Source organism: Vulpes vulpes, chromosome 1 (genome assembly GCF_048418805.1).
Source record: "Vulpes vulpes isolate BD-2025 chromosome 1, VulVul3, whole genome shotgun sequence".
NCBI classification, from domain to species: domain Eukaryota; kingdom Metazoa; phylum Chordata; class Mammalia; order Carnivora; family Canidae; genus Vulpes; species Vulpes vulpes.
The window spans coordinates 157,498,239-157,519,200 of record NC_132780.1 but is presented as its reverse complement, the minus strand read 5'-3'; the positions used below and the strand labels follow the sequence as shown (position 1 = coordinate 157,519,200).

The following is a 20,962-nucleotide window of genomic DNA, read 5'->3' as shown; positions in this document are numbered from 1 at the left end:
ACATTCTCTCACATTTCCTCACTATTTACTTCAAGTCTTGTACATTCTACTCTTTCTTTCAAATTCACCATTTCCCTAATTATCTCCTATTTTATAAAGAAAATACAAGATCCCACAAGACAAATTCCTCAACTTTCTGACACCAAAGTCACAGTCTTAATAATCTACAATAAATTTCTTTCTTTTCTTTTACTCTGCACAATATTCCTTGACATGTATTCTCTTCCATACCACTTTATTATCCTCCATATATACTTTTCCCTTGATTTAAACAAGATTAAAATTTAAATTTTAAAACAACCTTCTAACAACTTCACATACATATTGAAATATAAAAAAATATATGTGATTAACGTAATCAGATTTAGAACTCTAGCCCAACATTCTCTTCTATGCTTTTATTGTATATACCAGAAATCTGAATACTTCTACAAGAAAAATGCTCCAATACACTTCAAATTTGGTATATATTTAAGTGATGTCTTACCTTACCCCCCACTGTATTATTTCTGTACCTGGTGTTCCTGGATTTCCTTCTTTCTCCTTAGTTAGATCAGCAGCCTTCAAGACCTTGTAATTCTACTCTTTCAATATTTCTGGGCTCCACCAGTGTTGTATTTCTACTGCCTCTATATTAATCAAGCCATAACTATTGTTGCACTAGATTAGTGCTACTGACTCCTCCACAAATGTCTCAACTTCCCCAGTTGTGTCCAGCAAGCCATTCCTCACCCTACAAATAAACTGATATCATTAAAATAAAATTTGCTTTTATTAATCTACTACATAAAATCTTTAAGAGATTCTCTTTTGCCCCCAGATAAAATATGAACCCTTGTTGATAATGCATGCTCCTTCTTGATACAATCTCTCTCTAAATCAAGAGTTTATAATTTATCAGGATTTATTTTTGCTCTACATTTAGAAGCTCAACTTTTCTTACTTATTCAGAAGTATCCAATGTCACACTCATCTTAAGTCTTTAGATAGATATTTTCTCCTGGAATACTCTGCCTTTGACAATTCTCCCAGATGATTCCATTTTATTGTTCAAGCTTACTCTTATGTACTATTAACATTCCTGCTACATAGTTTCATAGTTCTCTAGACTATTATTTAGATAATTAACAATGTTGCTTGACTAATAATTCTGTTTCCTTCATTAAGCCCTTAATTTTTTACATTGGTATCTCATTTCACTTGGTCATTGATGAATCTCTAGTACCTTGCATATTGCTTTGCACATAGATTGGGGTAACATGTATTTGTTTAAAGTATTTTTAAATCTTAGTAAGATTGTTCATTTATATTTAGAAGTTGTGACTAACATGTTTGAAATGAATATGATCATACATAACTTTTAATTCTAGAGAAGTTATAATTTTACCTTTCCCATATGCATATTTTAAGGTAATATTTATATGAATTTATATTTTATAGATTTATAATACCAACAACTGAATTTTCAAAGAGGAAATTTACAACTCAAATTTAGTTTCTACATGATCTAGATGGCCATTAAGGATTTGGATTTAGGACACCTGGGTGGCACAGTTGTTTAAGGATCCAGCTCTTGGTTTCAGCACAGGCCATAATCTCAGGGTTGTGATATTGAGTCTCTTCTTGGCTCCATGCTCAGTGTAGAGTCTGTTTAAGCTTCTCCTTCTTCTTCTCCTTCTTCTTCTCCCCCCACCCCCATGCAGTTGTCAAACATTTCATTTTTGTCAAACAAATCATTTTTTAATGGACTTAAGATAAATATTTGGTATGAAGTAACTCATTAATTACATCATATAATGGCATAAATCACTTAAAATATTTAATTGACCGTCAAGGTATAGTGAAAAATGATGGGATTTTGAATCTGATAAACCTGGATTTTAATCCAAGACATGCTGCTTACTTGCTGAGTGAAATTGGACAATAACAAAACAAAAGCTATTATTATTGAATGGCTTCTATGTTCTTATATAGTCTAACTCAATCTTCAATACTATGGTGTTAATACTTCTATGTTAGTTTCTTTGAATGAATATATTTAATAGATCCTTATCTATGTAAGAGTAAAGAAAATTAAACCAATGTGGTCTTAAACTGTAGAATGAATAATATAACTGAGGTCAAAAGAACTGTTTTTCATGATATTATTTATCTTCTTTTTAGAATTTAACTTTTGTTGGGATGACTACAGGGTTTTTTACAGATTTTATTTATTTATTTTGAGAGAGTGAGAGAGAGTGCATGTTGAGTGGGGGTAGAGGATGTGAGTGAGGGAGGGGCAGAGGCAGAGGGAAAGAATCACAAGCAAATTCCATGCTGAGAGGGATGCAGGTCTTGATCTCAAGACAAGGAGATCATGTTCAGAGGTAAAATCAAGAGTTGAAGGCTTAACTAACTGAGCCACCCAGGAACACCTGTATTTTTATCATTAATCAAGTACTGGAGTGATTTAAACAGAGAAAACCCCAAATTAGTTGTAGTTACTATTTGTTTTTTATTGGGTCAATATATTAAATCTCAAATCTCTCTCTCTCATTCTCTCTCTCTCTCTCTCTCTCTCTCTTTTTTTTTTTTTTGGTTTTATTGTTATTTGTTTTGTTTTTGGCGGGATTTTTTGTTTGTTTTGTTTTACCTCTGGGAGTAATGATGCCTTCCAGACAGAATTAATGCCATGTCCCCCTCCCTTCCCATCAGTAGTGAATAATGAAAGACAAATCATTACCATGCAACTTTGATTTATCATCCTTCCATTATTCCATTTTACACTTCCCTTTTCTTCTTTACCTACTATATGCCCACATTTCTACAGAAGTTTGGTGAAGTGTTATGGGTTTATTTGTTTACATGACAGAATTTCCTAGAATACCTTTTATATCTGAGAATTCCCACCTCCTGGATTAGAGGATTTGTCTAATACCCGATTTGTCACCAACAGGTGTGTTTTAGCTTACCTAAAACATATATTCGTATGCTCATATGAATATATGAAAATATTACATAAACATTATATTTAAATCATTCTTCTTATTATTTTATGGATGGTGCTTTTAAAGTACTTTCCTAAACCTAATCAAGTGGAGTACTTCTAATCTGAAGAAAATTAAAACCATCCATAAATGAAGGATTTTGAATATTCCTGTATTTCAGTATTGTTGAAGCTTGGTGTAAAGAGAACATACAAAAGACTGCAGTAAATTGTTGGTTTAATTATGTAACAAAACCAAAATGGGATGACTTGGAGGCCCAGTCATTGAGCATCTGCCTTTCAGCTCAGGGCATGGTCCCAGAGTCCCGAGATCAAGTCTCTCATCAGGTTTCCTGCGAGGGGCCTGCTTCTCCCTCTGCCTATATCTCTGCCTTTCTCTCTGTGTCTCTCATGAGTAAATAAACAAAATCTTTAAAAAAAGTTTCAGAAGCATGTAATTCTATAGGGCAGGATGAGATGCAACATATCTTCGCCACATTTTTTCTAGCCTAGTTTCACAAAGAAGGTATCTAGATGGTAGCAGCACAGTCCTTACAAAAACCAGCTTAGAATTGTGTATACCATTAAGTAACTTAGGAAAAACTTCACTAATAATGTATCTTTTTTGTTTAAAGGGAAATTTAAACCAGTTGAAGTCTACTGTTGGTCAAAATCTACTGTCATCAGTCCATTTGCATTTTGGGAACAGGAGAAAAGCCAGCTCCTAGGATCCTTGAACAAAATCTCTGCTTGGAAATTTTCTGCAATACTAAAAACCATTTTGCAGCAATTCTTTATGACACTTTCATGACAGACTATAAAATATAATTTCCCAAAATGATTAACAAATCAATTATGCTTCTGAGCCTAGTGGTTCTTCATAGCACATTTATAAATGGAAAAACAACATGTAAATGGCAGTTTGTGGAAGAATGGCATACACAGCCATTATCATATGTGGTGAATTGGACACTAACAGGAAACATCTGCATGGACTTCTATGGAGATTGCTGGTTTGGGGATGTAAATACTAAAATGAATACTTCAGGCAATCAAGTTGTTCCCCAGATTTGCCCTTTGCAAATTCAATTGGGAGACATCCTTGTAATTTCTTCCGAACCATCTCTTCAGTCTCCAGAAATAAATCTGATGAATGTTTCTAAAGCATCATTCATTGACTGTCTGCAAAACACCACAACTGAAGATCAGTTACTTTTTGGTTGCAAACTAAAAGGAATGCATACTGTTAATTCACAGTGGCTGAGTGTTGGGACACATTATTTTATTACAGTAACAGCAAGTGGTCCATCGCTTTGTCACCTGGGGCTACGACTAAATGTGACAGTGAAAGAACAGTTCTGCCAGGAATCTCTGAGTTCAGAATTTTGCTCTGGGCATGGTAAATGTCTTACTGAAGTTTGGAGCAAGACATACAACTGCCATTGCCAGCCTCCATTTTCTGGAAAATATTGCCAGGAACTTGATGCATGTTTTTATAAACCATGTGAAAATAATGGCATTTGCATTAATAAAAGAGGAAAATGGAATAAGCAAGGATATGAATGTATCTGTCACCAACCATTTACAGGTAAGATTATTAAAAAAAAATAACATAATTCTATTAAAATAGGAAAATAAACAGTTCCTTAACTGTTACTTTCCAAAAAAAAAAAAAAAAACTAAACTTCAAAAATTTTGTAGATTTTTTAGAATGGGCTAAAGTTGGAATTTGGACACACAAAATTACATTCAGGCAAATTATCTAAATTATTTTTTTCTAATTTAAATAAGAGGGTTTTTAAAAACATATTTTACCCTAAAGTATATATTTTCACATCCTTCTCAAAATTCACTCTTAATGTATCATACATTTAAAAAAAAAACATTATCAGAGTAATATTAGTCATAGAATAAAATTTCTAAACTTATGGTATTTAGTTTAAATAGTTCTGGGAATTAAGTGTGTATCTGAGTGGAGGAAGATAAAAATATATGTGGTTGTGGGGAAGGCATGAAGTTGCTTGGCAGAATTGGAAAGGAAAAGATAACTGTGTGCCAAGAGCAATGTTCTTTTTTTTTGAAAGAGGGAGCACACACACACTCAACCTGGGGTAGAGTAGGGGCAGAGGGAGAGGGAGAGAGAGCAGGCTCTTAAGAAAGCAGGCTCCATGCCCAGTTCAGAGTCTGTCATGGGGCTCAGTCTCATGATGCTGGGATCATAACCTAAGCAGAAATCAATAGTAGGTCACTTAACTGATTGAGCCCCAAGAGCAATGTTCTTAATGGATGTTGGTGCAGCCCTATGAAGTGATTGATAGATAATAGTGGAAAGGAAGGAGATAACTTGACATAATTAATTAACCTGGCTATAATAAACTAAATGAGAGACAATGATGAGGAAAGGCTGTAAAAAGAAGACATTTGGTGAGTAAATGAAGCCAGCAATCTAAAAACAATGTAAAGTATACTACCTGAGATTGAAGTCAGGATTTAAGGGAAAATCAACTATCACTTTTTGAAAGTTTACTATGGAATTTGGGTGATCAGAGGGAAATGAAGAGAAACATTGAGAAATATAGAGAAAAACTTAATCTGTAGAAATTTATGAAAGGATTTCTTTTACTGGGAATTTAGAGACCTGGCATAGAGACTTACAAGGGTAATAGGTAAGACAAGGATGATCTAACAAAGGGAATTGCTTGACGCAGTTTGTAATGATAGTGTAGGAAAGCAAGCAACAGATTGGTAGTACATTTGGTCAAGAGGGTGAGCAGTAGATATGACTAGAACAGATGAGGCTCAGGGATACAAGTGTAAATTCTTTCAGGTAGGCTTTAGGGGACTTCAACAAGGTTTTTCTTCCCTGTGCTTGGGAAGACTATTGGATCCAAGTTTGAGAAGACTGTATAATAAAATATCTCAATAAACTCTTGTAGGCTGTAAAATTAACCTAAGCCAATCTTTCAGAGAAATTTTAGACTTTATAGTAGGGAAGTACTAAGACCATTTCAGAAGTTAATTCTAGCAATATTGATACAATATTGATACAACCTCTGCCTATAACTGGGATCAAATTCTCATTTTACTTTTACTGGCAGTGGTGAACAAAGATTTAAGTAACCTTGACTTTTCCTGGAGTTTATCAGGTAATTAAAATAAGACAGGTCAGCAAAAAAGTGAAAGCACTCGAATTGCTGATTTGGGGTGAATGAAAAAGCAACTTAATTGAGAGATCCTCAAGTATACATTTTAGTTTGGCCAAAGAATTTTAAATAAATATTTGGCCAGAAAATTTCTACCATCTATTAGAATATTAATTGGCACATATGTAATCATATGTCATAGAAGGCTATATTAATGATTTTATTTTAGTCACATATAGTGATTTGTTTCTATCTAATGTTTATTTATTAGAAACACACCATAGATAATTTAAATCATTAAAGATTAAACACCATAATACTGAGCATATAGCATAATGCCCTTTAATTATAATTGCTTCAATTTTCCATCTCAGATGATACAGAAATACGTAGAATTACCAAAGAAATTGAGAATATTAACTGTATTAATTTGCTAGTGATACCATAACAAAGTACATTGCTTGAGTAAATTCAACAACAGAAATTTATTTTCTCACAATCTAGAGGCTAAATGTTAAAGATCAAAGTGTCGTGTCAAGATTGGTTTCTTCTGAGGCCTCACTCCTAGGTCTGTACACAGCCCTTGTTCTCCTGTGTCTTTCCTCTGGATGGTCCATATGTCCAAATATTTTTCTTAGAAGAACATCAATCACATTTGATTAGGACCTACCTCAATGGACTCATTTAATCTTTATTACCTGTCTGAAGATTCTATTTCCAAATACAGTCACACTATGAGGTCCTGGAAGTTAGGATTGCAAAAATGAATTTTGAGGGCTCACAATTTAGCCCATGACAGTAAGACTGAAATACGATATGACCTATTGGCCATTCTATTGTTAATTTAGTTTTTATACATGGAAATATTTGTCACATAATTATATTTATTTAAATTTTCATTGTGTTAGAGATTGGAGGTAAATGAAGGAAAAAGGGTTGTGTATTATTGAGGCAGGGCTTTCAGTCTATAAAGAACTTGAAAGGAATCAATGATAATGGCAAAAACTGCTTACAAATTAACTTAAGAATTCAGTTAGAATGGAGGGGTAGCTGGCCTATTGCTAAACTATGGGCAACTGTTTTAGAGTAACATGTGTCCATTTGCCATGCTCTGGAATTTTCTAGGCATGTTCTCTACAGAGGATATTATGAGCTATATAGAAAAGTATGCTATGAAAGATTATGGCACGTGATATTGTAGGACCACAGTAGTTTGAATTACTAAGATTTGAAAGTTTGATAAAACAGATAGGGCAAGAAAATGCAGAGTTGAAAGTTTGTGCATAATTTCTTAGAATCTGAGTAGCCTTTTCTCTTTATCCCCATTGTATTAGATTTAACTTTATTATTTTACCTTACATATTTTTATTGTGGAAAGAACACTTAATATGACATTTACCCTCTTAATAAATGTTTAAGTGTACAATATAAAATTGTTGACAGTACAGGCAATGTTGTATAGCAGATCTCTAGAGTTTATTCAACTTGCTTGACTAAAACTTTATGCCCTGGTTCCACCTCAGAAGGTGCAAATCTTTCACATTTCCTCTATTTATTGAATTATCATCCTGGCTAGGTGATAGGGCTAAGGCACAATATACTTTTGAATGTGTCACTTCATAAATTACCCCTGCAGGGCTCCAGTGTATGTTGAAGAAATTATAAAATATACTCCATTATGATGTATTAAATTGATACAAAACCAAAAAATCAATTTCAAAACGTTTGACATCAGTTTTCCATCTTCTGACCCAAACTGTAGTATTCATTGTTGATATCTAAGCTTTAGTTGATTTTCATAATTTGAATTTATTGATCATGTTTTGACAGATTATTTATTTATGTATATCATTATTAAAGAATCTGGGGAAAATTGATGACCATAGTTAATTATATACACTGTAAATGTTTTTAATCTTATTGAAAATTTGATTTCTTTCTTTTGAATAGGCATAAATTGTTCAGAAATTATTGACCAGTGTCAACCACATATCTGTTTCCATGGGAATTATGGCAATATTACTACAAATAATTTCATCTGTGAATGTGATGAGCCATTTTCAGGTAAAAAATGCACATATGTATGTATGTATGTATGCGTGCATACAAATCACTTTAATTTTGCCTTATTTACCTCAAATTAAATTTGAAATATTTCATTAATTACTGAAAAATACAATTTTGGAGGTTCTACATTCTGACCTTGCTTTAGGGATATGCTTAATCAATATAATCAGTTCACTTAGCAATTAAATGATCCTGCTAAATATTCCATAATATAAGATGAGTTTTGGACACCAGTTGACAAATTTTTCACCATGACAAAGTATATTTTGTTCTTAAGTTCTGAAATATTTTTAGATGTAGTGCACATAATTTGCATAATTTTGCACATTTTGCACATACTTTGCATAATTATATCTAACTTATTTCCTTATGTAACATGTCATTACAGACAAATCCCCTTTTATGAAGTGTAAAAAATTTTTTATTTCTTCTCAAATGAATTTAAATATGTGGAATGAAATCACTGTTTAAACAAATGCTTTCTTAACTATTGATTAAATGTTTAAATCATGAAAATATATTTAAGCCATTCCAGTCTCATCTTTAAGCTCTTCTACAGTTTCCCATTTTGGGGGAAATATAACTCATCATCAGTATATCTGTCTCTCTTCAAAATGTCTTTAAGCAGGGGTGTCTCCAGCTACAATTAGAAGACACCTACAGACTCCTTTTGTGGGAGTGCAACAAAACAATGCATGTCTTCCAAATTACAGAGAATGGTAATAACTCTTAAGGTCTCTCCTGCAGGTCCCTCCTCCTAACTCTGCTCAGGGAGATTTGAAATATTGGTAGAGCCACAGAGATATTGGCATCAGCCACTGTTCCTTAGTGGGAAGGGTTGGCCACAGTGCTGGCAATGACTCCAGTTACGGTCTTCAAAAAAATCTTTTCAGGTCTTTTATCCCCCAAGTCTTCTCTTTCCTCAAGAGAGTTTATGAGTTGAAATTTTGTACAGTATTTTGCTGTATCCTGCATATGTATGGAAACTATATGATGTATCTTCCAAACCATGATATTTTTGAGAAAAAGAAGTAGCTAAAAGCAGTTATATAATATTTGAAATATTTATCTATTGACAAACAAATCGGTTTAATTAAATCAGCAGACACATAAAGTAGTCCTATTCAAAAATTATTTTTAATAAAATTATTTTTAAAGAAAATAATTATAATTTGATCTTTGTACTCTACAAATCAAAGGAAATTTTAAAACATACTTTTTACTGATTATCTGACATTACAAAATAATATAAGCAGAAATTATATTAAGCCATAGTTATCTCTAAATAATATGTTGCAAATATTTTTCTGAAGAATGAATATATATTTTTTAAGATTTATTTATTTATTTATTTATTCATGAGAGACAGAGAGAGAGAGAGGCAGAGACACAGGCAGAGGGAGAAGCAGGCTCCATGCAGGAAGTCCGATGTGAGACTCGATCCCGGGACTCCAAGATCACGCCCTGGGCTGAAGGCGGTGCTAAACTGCTGAGCCACCCGGGCTGCCCTAGAATGAATATTTTTATTGTGGTCTTATTCTAATAATAATTTTCATCATAATAATAAATAATAGAACAAAATAATAAAATAAAATTAAAAAATAATAATTTTTATGAAGTTATACCTTCTTCAGAGTTGCATTTGTGATTAATAAATTGAAATTGTTAATGTCTTCAATTGACTCCTAACTATGCCATTCTTAATTGAGGACATTTTCACTGAACTATTTAGGTTCCTGTTAATCTCAATAGAAATCTGCTAAATGAAGTTTAGTCTCAATTCAGTTTTTTTGTGTAAAATGCACAAATCAGATTTTTTTCATAGGAGCCATATTCTGTTCACTATTACTTTCTTTGACAAACATTTTCAAAGAAAAGCTTTATGAAATAAATGATCTTCATATATAGTTCCTTTGAATGTTTGGCCAGTCTTAGGTGCTGCAAAGTTGTAGGGCTTCCCAATTTATTTCCATTATGTTCTGGTACATAAATTTATGCATAAAATATATGATCTTCCTCAAATAGTTCTTCCCACAACTCCAGTTATTCCCAAGCACAATTATAGCATGTATAATATTATGGACTTTTGAACTTACTGAATATGTTCAGTGTCTCTGTTGTGTTATATAGAAATACATTTTAATGTATTTTTAAAAATAAATACTACTCACTAAAACTTTCAAAAACTGATTTTTTGAGTGTACTTAATTTATTAAGCTGTTTGAGTAAATGCTTATTACTGATTTTGAACAAGTTGCAACCAAAATTTAGAGGATTCTTTCACTAAAATGTCATTGAGACATTGGATTTATTAGCAATCACTCCTCAGAAGCTTAAACGTTTCTAAAATCCAAATGTTGATGGACAGCAGCAAAATAAACTATACTGCCATGTAACATGTTTCTCCCCCCTCCTATCAGCTTTGTTTATAAAAAATGTCCTGTGAATATTTAAAGTTATTTGTAAAATTTGCAACTATATGTTCTGTTTCAATTATGTGAATATCACTCATTTGGATTAAAATATGAATTATGTGTGCACCACAATAAATTCCAAGTTAATTCCAGCCTTTTCTCAACTTAATCAAAAATGTATATATCAAGATATACTTAACCAATCTTTTCTATGATTTTAACACAAGAACAAATAACTTTATCTTTGAACAACTTGACTGAATTTTCAAAAGCATTCCTAATATCATCAGATATCTTGCATCCAATAGAATAAACTTGTAAAACTTTCTACTTAATTCAATTAATTAAATGGAAAAATCAAATGATTATTGAAATTAACTGATGATTTATTTGAAGTCTGTAATTTTACTAATATCAAGCAGCTAGAATCTTTTAATTGTGTGAAATTATTGTGTTAATTGAGCTGACACATTTATATAACTATCATTTTACTTGTATGTGTACAGAGAAACTTGCAATAGAAAATGAGGAAAATCATTTTGGGACAGTCAGTCGATCTAAATGAAAAGACATGTTTCACAGAGTAATACATAAGAATGCCTTCTGCATCAACCCCTAATTCATTGGCAGGCAGTCTTCTGTGATAATTACTAGCATTTAAAATAGATGCTAATTGAATGCCTGGGTGGCTTAGCGGTTTGGCGCCTGCCTTTGGCCCTGGGTGCTATCATTAGCAAACAAGGATGATGACTCTATTAAAAGATCTAGTAACTATTACAGATTGGGTTATTTTTTGGTACCTATTTATTGCATTATCCTGTGATTTAAAGCCATAACCAAAAAAATGTACAGGAAACATCACATTTTTAAACCTTATAAAGTACATATGAATGTGTGTATGTATATATGTACGTATCTATCAATCTTTAATCAATTTAATTAAATACTGCAAAAACAAAAGCTATAGAGTACACCAACCCTATTTTAATAGTAGTGATCCTTTAGAAGAAAACATATTCCTAAATTTTAAGACACCTCAAATATTATGAAAGAGTATGAATAAGAATAATTAACTGTGAGGTCAAACTGCAATCTCAGACATTATAAAAGTAGAATTAATAAAGATCTAATAAAAACTGTATGAAATTATACTCTTTATTGTAATTCTAAATTTCAAATGTTATATGAGATTTATGTATCTATTATAAAGTGACTTGCTATAATTTTATAACTCGGTAAAGTTTATTGAAAAAAAAATTACTGTATCTTTTTGAGCAATTCAAGGAACTATGAAAATTCTCATTCTATACTTGGTTAGTTCCTGGCTTACTTTCACACTTTTAAAATATGAGTTTGATATAATAACAAGTGATTGTTAGAAAATAAAGTCTTCAGTCTAAGTTTAGGACTAATTTATCACTGGAAAATAAACAATTTTAGTTTCAAAATTCAAAAAGATTTATTTGCAAGGCAAGCTGGGATTCGTACCCAAGATAAATGATTTAAAGAAACCATGGCATGGTATTGGAAGAATAATCAATTTTTTAGGTTTGAAAACCTCAGATAACAGGAGGTCTAGTCTGCGTAGTAACAGGTACTATATGACATTTCATTAGTAGTTTAAATCAGTTTACATCAGAAGGTGAGCAGAATATTTTCCAGTACAAAGTAGGTTTCTCAATTTTTAAAGCATCTATAAGTAGGTAGAATTTATGGAAAATAGTACTTTGTTCATGGAAAGAAAAGCTAGCAGGAGCTAAATCAGATATATTTTTTTCATTTTTAATAATTGAATTTTAATCCTATTTGAATCTCAATTCTGATAAAGGTTGGAAAATTAATCTCCTTCAAAAAAAAAAAAAAGAAAATTAATCTCTCAGTTTGACCTTGGTTCTAACCCCCAGCCATGTAGATAATTGAACTAGTCCTTATTCTCCATAAGCGTAATTTGTTAAATATTGCGAATAGTTAATCATATTACATGAGCTGATAGGCATTCTACCTGTACACTCAACTCTGAGGTTTAGCATTCATAAAATTTGGAGTTAAAATTATGGCAAATATTTACACAAGTTAATCTAACACATTTAATGATGTACATAGTTCTTTAGATGTTGACTAGGAACAAGTTCATGTACTTTACTCGGGATAATTATTATTTTTACAATGTCAAACTTCATTATGTGGTATTTTCTTGATTCTCTAGTCACTGTGATCATTATCAACATTGATGATGACCTATATAGTTCTAAGGACAGCTTAATCCACAGTAACATAGCACTGAAAAGCAAAGGCTCTATATCTAATTACTAACATGAATTATTTCCTTTGCTATTTACCCTACTTATCCTGACAAAGAACTGAGGTTCACTTTGCACCTTCTGATTAGTCTTCCTTCTATTGTGAAAATCCTCCTTTTATTGACAGAGCAATGAATTCAAGTGTTCCCCATCCGAGTGTAAATAGTCTGGAGACAATTTATGCATCTACTTAATATCTAGTATATATTATTCAGTCTATAAATAGTAATTATTGATAATTATAGGATCAGGATGATCATGATTTTTTTTTATTTCTTGTAATAATAAATGACAGCATAAATTGATTACCAATGAAAAGACTTAAATGCCCAATAAAGTACATAATATAAAGTTATAAAACATATGTTGTGACACTTTGTCTTTTCATTACTATTGAATAAATATTTAATTACTATTTATCATGTGTCTTTCTTTTTACCAGAAAGCAAGTCCACAAAATAATTAATCTCATTTCTATTTAACCTTTTGAGAAAATGATGGAAATACAAGTATAACTTGGATTCTTTTACTCCAATGATATTATTGTCATAAGCCAGTATATAATGTTGTTTCACTGGTCTGTTCAGTGAAAAGTTAATTAAATATTAACAGTGAGGCAGTGTCGATGTATAGTTATATAGACAAATAGGATTCTATAGATCCTGAGAACCAGTAAGGCTTACTTGCTTTGCCATTTTTAAGTTATCTTTCTTCATTGATTTGAATTTAATTTATTCATTTTTTTAACATAGAGACAATTTATTGACTTGATAATACTGTCTTCTGGCCTTCATTATTTCTCATATGAAGTCAGTTATCATTTGCATTATTGTTCTCTATGGATATCTCTTTTTTTCTCCTATTTAGTAATTTTATATTTTGGTTATTGACTGTACCCTGCATGGGAATGATTTTCTTTGTATTTGTCCTACGTAGAGATTATCCAACTTCTCAGATGGTAAACTAATATTTTTCACTATGTTTGGAAAGTTTTAGACCATTATTTTCAATTATTTTTTACTGCCAAAGTCCCTCTCTCCTTTACTTCTACAATTACACATTTGGTAGACGCCTTATTATTTTCCTACTTGTCACTAGCACTATTCATTTTAGTTCAGTTATTTTTCTCCTTGTAACTTTTCTTCAAATTAATTTCTGTTGATTTTGTTTGTTTTGTTTACTGATGCTTTCTACCTCTGGCTGGATTTGTTCATTTTGCAAGGACTTTGTGTGTTTTGTGTGTGTATGTGTTTAATATTTTTTAAGTTGGAAATATAATTGGCATATAACATTATATTAGTTTCAGATATGCAACATGATTTGATATTTGCATATAATGGAAAGTGGTCACTGCAATAAGTCTAGTTAACTTCCATCATCATACATAGGTACAATTTTGTTTTCTTATGAAGAGAGTTGGGGTGCTTTTAGACAGTTTTATAGTTTTCTGTTAGAAAGTTCATCCCTGGGTGGCTCAGCCGTTCAGCGCCTGCCTTTGGCCCAGGGCGTGATCCTAAAGTCCCGGGATCCAGTCTCACATTGGGCTCTCAGCATGGAGCCTGCTTCTCCCTCTGCCTGTGTCTCTGCCTCTCTCTCTCTCTCCCTCTCTCTCTCTCCCCGCCCCTCTCTCTCATGAATAAATAAATAAAATTTAAAAAAGAAAGTTCATCTGAAAGAGGTATTCATAGTAGTGTAAAATAACACAATCACCAATGTCAATATTTCTCTTATGCACTCGCTTCTTTTTTTTCAATCTCCAGAACTTTTCTCTCTTAACTTTGAAACAGGTAATTTTTCAAAGACTCTAAACAGGGACCACCATATAGATATCTGTTACCTTAAGCATCAAGTATATATAATTAGGCATAAGGATCAATTTTTGGCAAAGTAATTCTGACTTCACTTGACATACGATGGTAAATATTTTTTAAATATTTTATTTATTTAGTAGAGAGAGAGTGTGAGAGCATGAGCAAGTGGAGAGGCAGAGGGAGAAGCAGACTCTCTGCTGATCAGAGAGCCCAATTCAGGGCTCAATCCCAGGATCTTGGAATCATGACATGAGCTAAAGGCAGATGCTTAACCGACTGAGCCACCCAGGCACCCAATGGTAAATATTTTTAATTAAATTCACAATTATACATGAGGCAGCTTTGGTAAATGGAGCACCGTCAAGAAGCTGAACCTCTAGAGAAAGACAATTGAGTAGCTATGATAAATATATTATGTCTTACCCAAATAATTTTACTTAGTACAACCAACTTAATTTTCTAAATATATAATTTTAAATGATACTTTCTTTTTCAAAAGATTCTAATTACTTTTCCTTTGCTTATATTACATGGTAGAAAGATGGAATTGAGAGTTAAATAAATTTGTTTATTGGATTACATAATAATGATATATAAACTTTAGTCATGTAATTTTTTATTACTTTATTTACAATATGAAGAAAATATAACACGTCTTCCGCACTCACTGTGTAGAATAAATTATATAAGAAACACAGCATAGGTGTGGTTAATATAGATTACCACTGGAGTTAGGCAGACTTGGGTTCCAAGACCAACTCTACAATTCCCTAGCTTTCTGATATTTAGAATATTATTTAAGGTCTCTAAATTTTAAATTTCTGATCTGTAAAATTATGATAATTGACATATTCATCTCACTTTTTTTTTTCTGAGGACTAAATGAAACAACTCATGTAAAATACTGGTAAAATGACAGACACAGAATAAGTATGCAATTAATTTTAGCTGTTGCTACTTTTGCTATTGTTTGACATAACTCTTCATTCAATGCGTATTTCCTCTATTTTACTAGTACAGTGAAACCTGGTCTCTTTGTTTCCCACTAGCATTTGAGTATTTGTACTTCTATCTCGTTTTATTAACCTACTTCTAAAACAATCATCTTCTGTATTCAAATAGTTCTAGTGATTGTCCTATGAATAAATAATAAACATTCCCATTTCCCCTGATTTTGCTCATAGTTTTTACCTTCTCTAGGATGAAGTCCCCTTTCTTTTCCTTTCTTTCTCCAAAATTCACTTCCTTTACTCCTACGATTTACAAAGTCCTTGGCAGCAAAGCCTGCAATCTAGTCAAATTTACAACCCCATCTTACAGCACATATAAGGTATTGAATAAATGTTTCATAATCAAGAAAGTAAGAGACAGGGGGCTATTCTTAATCTTGAAGGAATTCAAAGTATTATGATTCTCTTCTGACAGACATACTTGAGAATAGATACGAAGCAAAAAATGCCTTTCAATCTTAAGTCACAAGGTTATATTTGAGTATTATACACTTGTTGTAATATATAGAAGGAAAAAGATCACAGTTTTGCTAGGTGTTTTATTAGGATCCTGAAAGAATATTAAATATATTATTTCTTAAAAATGAAAGATATGATCTGGCTACACATTGCCATGTGGTTAATGTGACTATCTGCTTATCTTTGACTCATAATGTGTTCACTTTTCATACCAACTATGAAAATGACATTATTATATTGTTTTTAAAGTGAAAAAAGTATAAAAGCCACTTTTAGCCTTGTAATATTGAATGTACCAATACTTTCCCTTGTAGAATGTTGAACTGACTCTCATTAGTGACAGCTGTTCTGTACATTGCAATAATACTGCCTATATAATTGTGGTAATTTTTCACTTCTGATTTGTCAGTTTCAGTGATTTAAACATTACTTGATGACTGCTTGAAAATTATTGATGCTTTTTTCTATATTAAGTATTTTCTGTTGGTGCAGTGTAAGTCTTTTAATGAGTTCTTGAATTTTGTTGAAGTCTGCATGTTTTAATTCTTTGTTCAAGTAAACAGGTGTGACAATTTATAGAATCCCATGCAGAAACTCTCTAATTACTCCTTCTTGGGACTTTGAAATGTGTTTTATGGGAAATAGCCATAAACTTATTTTTTAGTTACAGGAGCATTTCTTAACATATGGCTTCAACTTTTATTTAATGAAAAAAACTTGAAAATAAAAATCTAGGAAGTTGAAGTTACAGAATGTTTTATCCTATAGGTAGTTTTATTATTCTATTTTGTCTGTTAATATTCAATGATACTATTTTTAATGCTAGCTATGAAATCCCAACACAAAAATTACTAAAGTAGGGCAGCCCGGTTGGCTCAGTGGTTTAGCGCCACCTTCAGCCCAGGGCCTGATCCTGAAGACCCGGGATGGAGTCCCACCTCAGGCTCCCTGCATGGAGCCTGCTTCTCCCTCTGCCTGTGTCCCTGCCTCTCTCTCTCTCTGTGTCTCTCATGAATAAATAAAATCTTAAAAAAAAAAGAATTACTAAAGTATCATAAACATCCTTTTCAGTATATATGATCATGTTTGGTTTCTTTAATTTGTCGATTTGATTACAATAATCAAAAATTCCAATTTTTTACAACCCTCTTCATTATGATCAGTCTTACCTTAACAACATTATTAACTGCATACATATTTAGGAGCATTTTTAGAAATGTCCCCCAAAATGAGAATTTCCTGATTCAAGGCAAATGTTTGCAAATTATCAATATGTTTTGATACCAATTGTGCTGCAATTCAGTGGAATTCTTTATCAAGCTAAAGAGTACCTTTTAAAATAATATAAATTAAGAAATTATATTAAGATATATATTTTAATGAGATCATTCAGTAATTTTGTAAAGAAAGTAATTTATTTTTCTGTCACTTATGCATTAGTTTCATTCCATTGGTTTATTTGTTTACCTATCTATGATAGATCAATTTTGATGGCTATACCCGCTATGATGGTGTTGTGGAGAAATTTTTTCTCAACCCTTCAAAATTCTTCTAGCTGATTTAAGAATTAATTTGATATGAGAAAGATCAACAGGAGAAAGAGAAATAAGTTTAAATTATGTGGAAGAGGCCCAATAATGAAATTGAGACTTGAAGAAGTGATCAAGGCAGCCAGTTTTTTTTTTTACTTTTGATACAAAGAGACAATAAAATTATGAGAAATTGGCAGAACAAAGAAAACTTATGTTTGGGAGCTACAAATAGTAAGGAATTCTAAACAGAATTTGGGCTGAGGTGGTAAATTAGCAAAGGTAGTGTAACAGGTGTAGTTCTTCAGCCTTTTTGGCTCTGGTTTTCCTATCCCTGATAGTAAGATTATTTCATTACATCCTGATACAGGGAAGGTAGATTTCACATGGGAGATTTATCTCTTACTTATTGGAAATAAAGGGAGATCAGGTGTTTTTCTTGGACTAGCTGTTTCTTAAGTAACTTTTTAATTCAAAATATTCAATATGTCAAAATGGCACATTTTAAGAAGTCCTGTCCTTGGCTCCTACACCGGATGTATCTGAACTTAGATCTGTCAAGGAATAATTTTCATAGAGTTGATTCTGTTTTCTAGTAGAATCTAAACAGTATGCGGCATGACAGATGAGCCCACTAATTGGTATTTAAGGACTGAGGCTTCACTTTAGCTGCAGTGTTATAAGGAACTGGAGTTTCTCTGCCATCATGACTGCTTTTGGAAACCACCTGCTCCTACAAGATAGCAATTGTAGTGTTTTTTTTCCCCTGAAAATTGTTCCTTAATCATTATTACTCATATAATAAGCATTATATTTGAATAATGAAGAATTGCATTTGATATGTTGAGAACTATAGAGCAAACAATACTTTTAGTTTACTGAATTTATATAATAATTTCTATGATATTCTTTATTGTCTTCTGAGTCTAGGACACATATTTAAATAAATTAAATTACTTCATGAAAAGATGATAACTGGGAAATGTGTGTTTGGCAGGGAAGACTGAAATTTATAAAATGAGTCTAAACTTTAGGTAAGGAAAAACAACATAAATCGTGTAGCTTTATTTTCACATACCAGTAAATTTCTGATTAAATCTAAGATGCTAATTTCAAAGTAGTGCCTTATTCTTTTCAGCATTTGCTCATAGAAAATTCACTGTCTGGCTACATACCATTAACTAAAAGTAAAATTGTTTTCAAATGAACATTTTTCCCTCTCACAGCATTTTGACACTATATATATATATATATATATATATATAAAATATATATTATATATATTATATTATATATTATATATATTAATAATTATATATTAATATATTAATATTTAATATATTATAATATATATTAATAATATATTATAATTATAATTATAATTATAATTATATTATATATTATATATATTAATAATATAATATAATATATTATATATATATTAATATATTATATATATTATATATATATTATATATAATATGTATATATTTAACCCTATAATTTTGAGTTTTCAAGGGCTTATTTTCTAATTTTCAGCCAAAAAATAAGTCTCTTTCTCTATTTTTGTTTTAAGGTTCTCAAGAGCCCTTTCTTTATTTTTCCTCTACTATTCACTTCCAACACTTTCAGCACTTTTAATTCTTATGCTCTTACATTTTCAACTACCTCACAGAATTTTTACTGCTTATTTATTGTTGTATAATAAACTGACCCTAAACTTAGTGGCTTAAATCAATAACAACATTTATTTTACTTATGAATCAGCAATTTGCTTTTAAATTTGCTTTCATAATTGCTGTGAGGAGTGGCTCAAAGGCAGGGTACAAGAATCATCTGAAAATTGCTTATAATATTCACCTAGAACTTCACAGTTCTAGAAGGTGATGCTGGCTCTTGACAGAAATGTTAGCTGGTGATATTGGATGGAATACTTACATGTACCCTCTGTGCATGACGTTAACTTTCACAACACGGTACCAGGATTCCACAACCAGACTCTGGAGAGAAGAGTAAGCTGCATCACCTTTTATGACCTAGCCTCAGAGATGACATAAAATAATCTTTCTACATTCTTTTTGTTAAAGATGCTATAAAAGTCTTCTCAGATTGAAGTGTAAAGCAAAGGTTCTGGAAGACCATACTTAGTTGGAAATACTGCTGCAGCCCATATTTGATAGTCTACCATAGAACATTTTTCTTTTTTCTCTCTGTAAAGACTGATTCTTTACTGTAAAACCTGATTCCTCAGGTTTCCTCTTCTTCTGTAGCTTATTATAGCAAAAGTTACTCATTCTGCTAATTAACTCACATGTGCCATGAGGCCATTATTGCTTCCTCTTAGCTAACATTTGCACTTATTAAATTATTGTTTTAGCCATGTCTCTCAAAACCTCCTCCTTCTTTGAGCATCAAGCCACCTCATATCAGATTTGCTATTCCTTTCTGCATTGTCATTTACTCTCTTCTTGGTTCCACATCATTAACTGATGGGTCCAACATCTCACTTATAATCTTTCTTTTTTCAATTGCAAATCCCATCATCACTATTTTAAAATAGCACTTCAAATTCTTTGATTATTTCAACTCCTAGGAATATCACAGTCATTTTACTATAGCAACTCATACCCATAAAGATGCCAAGAACCTCATCATCATCTTGAAATAGTGAGTTTTCCTTCTAATTCTCTCACTTTCCAAATCAATCTACATTTCCTTTTTGGAACCCAAATCATTTTTTATTTCTCCTGAGACAATTTGTTTTGATAGGAAAAATAGGTTTTTTGAGTTCAAGGACTTGGAGATGATCCCATACCTGCTGTTTATTGATCTTTACCAAGACACTTAATTAACTTTTATGAATCTAAATTTTTCACGTGCAGTTATTGAGGGAAAAAAAAGCATTATTTTGAAGTGTGACTTAGATCTTGTATATAAAATGCAAATACTATTTTCACTGTTTGAGATGCACTAGATTATTGTTAGTTTCTTCTTCCAAAAAATTTTTGTTCTTCTATAACTAATCAACTTAGTTGTCATACTTCTGTCATACCCTATGATGCATATAGTTATGTTTGGATTATTCAGATCATGTGTTTTCTCTCTACTTTTTACAGTTACTGACCACTGGTGATGTAAATCTCAACATTTTTTATGGTTTTAAAAATATATCTGTCGTCTCCAGACTCAGCAATACCCTCAACTTTGATTTGCCATCTGTTTTAGGGGCTTAAATAGGAACTTCTCTGATTGTCTACTGCTACTT

At 31.7% G+C, this 20,962-nt stretch overlaps 1 protein-coding gene across 1 annotated transcript in view; it reads left to right on the top strand.

Moving 5' to 3' along the window:
• Positions 1-3,802: 3,802 nt before the first annotated feature.
• The window catches only part of LOC140595216 (protein eyes shut homolog), a 162,078-nt gene continuing 144,918 nt past the window's right edge, over positions 3,803-20,962 (top strand). The window contains exons 1-2 of the mRNA XM_072735017.1: positions 3,803-4,553; positions 8,059-8,172. Coding sequence (XP_072591118.1) covers positions 3,803-4,553; positions 8,059-8,172 — 865 coding nt within the window. The remainder of the gene's footprint in view (positions 4,554-8,058; positions 8,173-20,962) is intronic.